General features: G+C 50.2%; 1 protein-coding gene across 1 annotated transcript in view; it reads left to right on the forward strand.

The window, feature by feature from the left end:
- The window catches only part of LOC112072310 (interleukin-1 receptor-associated kinase 1), a 67,797-nt gene that overhangs the window by 38,894 nt on the left and 27,129 nt on the right, over positions 1–1,774 (forward strand). The window contains 1 exon segment of the mRNA XM_070439739.1: positions 939–1,053. Coding sequence (XP_070295840.1) covers positions 939–1,053 — 115 coding nt within the window.

Below are 1,774 nucleotides of genomic sequence, written 5' to 3' on the forward strand. Positions count from 1 at the left end.
CTGATTCCCACATTAGAGGTCTGTCTCAGTGACTATCCATTGTAGAGCTCTGTCTCAGTGGACTAATCAATTAGAGAGTCTGTCTCAGTGACTAAAATCCCAATGTACAGAGCTTGGATTAGTCCACTGAGACAGGCCTTACAATGGATTAGTCCACTGAGACAGACCTCTACATTGGATTAGTCCACTGAGACAGGCCTCTACAATGGATTAGTCTACTGAGACAGGTGTAAATCAATACATTTTTGTTGTTGTTGCAACTGCTCGACTAAAACATTATTGGTCGACCAACAGCCTATCGACCAAACAATCGACCAGTGGACTAAATGGGGTCAGCCCCAGCCCTAGTCTCCCCTATTCCACGTACATCAGACTGTATTCCGTATCGTCATACGGGAAGCCTGACCATGAAAAGCCCAGGTGGAGACAGGCCTAGAGAATCAGAAGTTCCCTTTATACTGTCCTCTTCAGGCTTTAGCTGGTCCACTGTGGTTAGTCTGTCTTCTGCTGGTCCGCTGTGGTTAGTCTCTCTTCTGCTGTGGTTAGTCTGTCTTCTGCTGGTCCGCTGTGGTTAGTCTCTCTTCTGCTGTGGTTAGTCTCTCTTCTGCCAAGCAGGTCATCTTTACTCTGCCTATATGCTCTGTTTCTTCCTCCTATTGTTGAGGAGGGAGTTTTTCCTAGCCACCGTGCTTCTACACCTGCATTGCTTGCTGTTTGGGGTTTTAGGCTGGGTTTCTATACAGCACTTTGAGATATCAGCTGATGTAAGAAGGGCTATATAAATACATTTGATTTGATTTGAATAAAGTGCTGCTCAATCTGTACGACTTCTCCCCTGAARAAAATACATCTGAAAAGTGTCTTCTTCATTGTAAGATGCGGACAATAGGACAGTAGGTTTAGCAACAAACAAAAATACTCTGCCTTTCCCCGCCCAGATACAGACATCCCAATATAGTGGACTTTGTGGGCTACAGTGTTGGACAAGGAACCTACTGTCTGCTCTATGTCTTCATGCCCAACGGTTCTCTGGAAGACCAGCTGCACAACCAGGTCAGTCTTTTATTCTTCATATCTTTAAAACTAAAGAACGTTAACCGGGGACTGCTATCGAGACGGACGGGGACTGCTATCGAGACGGGACGGGGACTGCTATCGAGACGGGACGGGGACTGCTATCGAGACGGGACGGGGACTGCTATCGATGTCCGATAGCAAGTCCCCGTCCATACTCGATAGCAGTCCCCGCCCGGTCTCCTTTCTCAATGTTATTATAACCATGTCTCGATAGCAGATCCCCGTATCCTCGATAGACAGTCCCGCCGTCTCCTTTCTCAATGTATATTAATAACCCGTCTCGATAGCAGTCCACGTCCCGTCTCGATCGCAGTTCCCGTACCCGTTCGATAGCAGTCCCGTCCCCGATCTCGATAGCCGTCCCGTTCACGTCTCAGATATGAGTCCGTCCGTTCTCGATAGCAGTACCCCGTCCCGTCTCGATAGCAGTCCCGTCCCCAGTCTCGAATAGGCAGTGCCCGTCCCGTCTCGATATGCAGTACCCCGTCCCGTTCGATGCAGTCCCCGTCCCCGTCTCAATGTATATCCCGTCGTCTCGTATCAGTCCCCGGTCCGTCTCAGGATCCGGCGCAAGCTATCCCCGGTCCTCCAGATACGTCCGTTCCGACCATAGCCGTCCCCGTCCCTCTCAGATAAGCAGTCCCCGTCCCGTCTCGTAGCAGTCCCCGTCCGTCTGTGAATAGCAGTCCCCGTCCGT

The sequence above is a fragment of the Salvelinus sp. IW2-2015 genome, unplaced genomic scaffold, assembly GCF_002910315.2.
Source record: "Salvelinus sp. IW2-2015 unplaced genomic scaffold, ASM291031v2 Un_scaffold1887, whole genome shotgun sequence".
In the NCBI taxonomy this organism is placed as follows: domain Eukaryota; kingdom Metazoa; phylum Chordata; class Actinopteri; order Salmoniformes; family Salmonidae; genus Salvelinus; species Salvelinus sp. IW2-2015.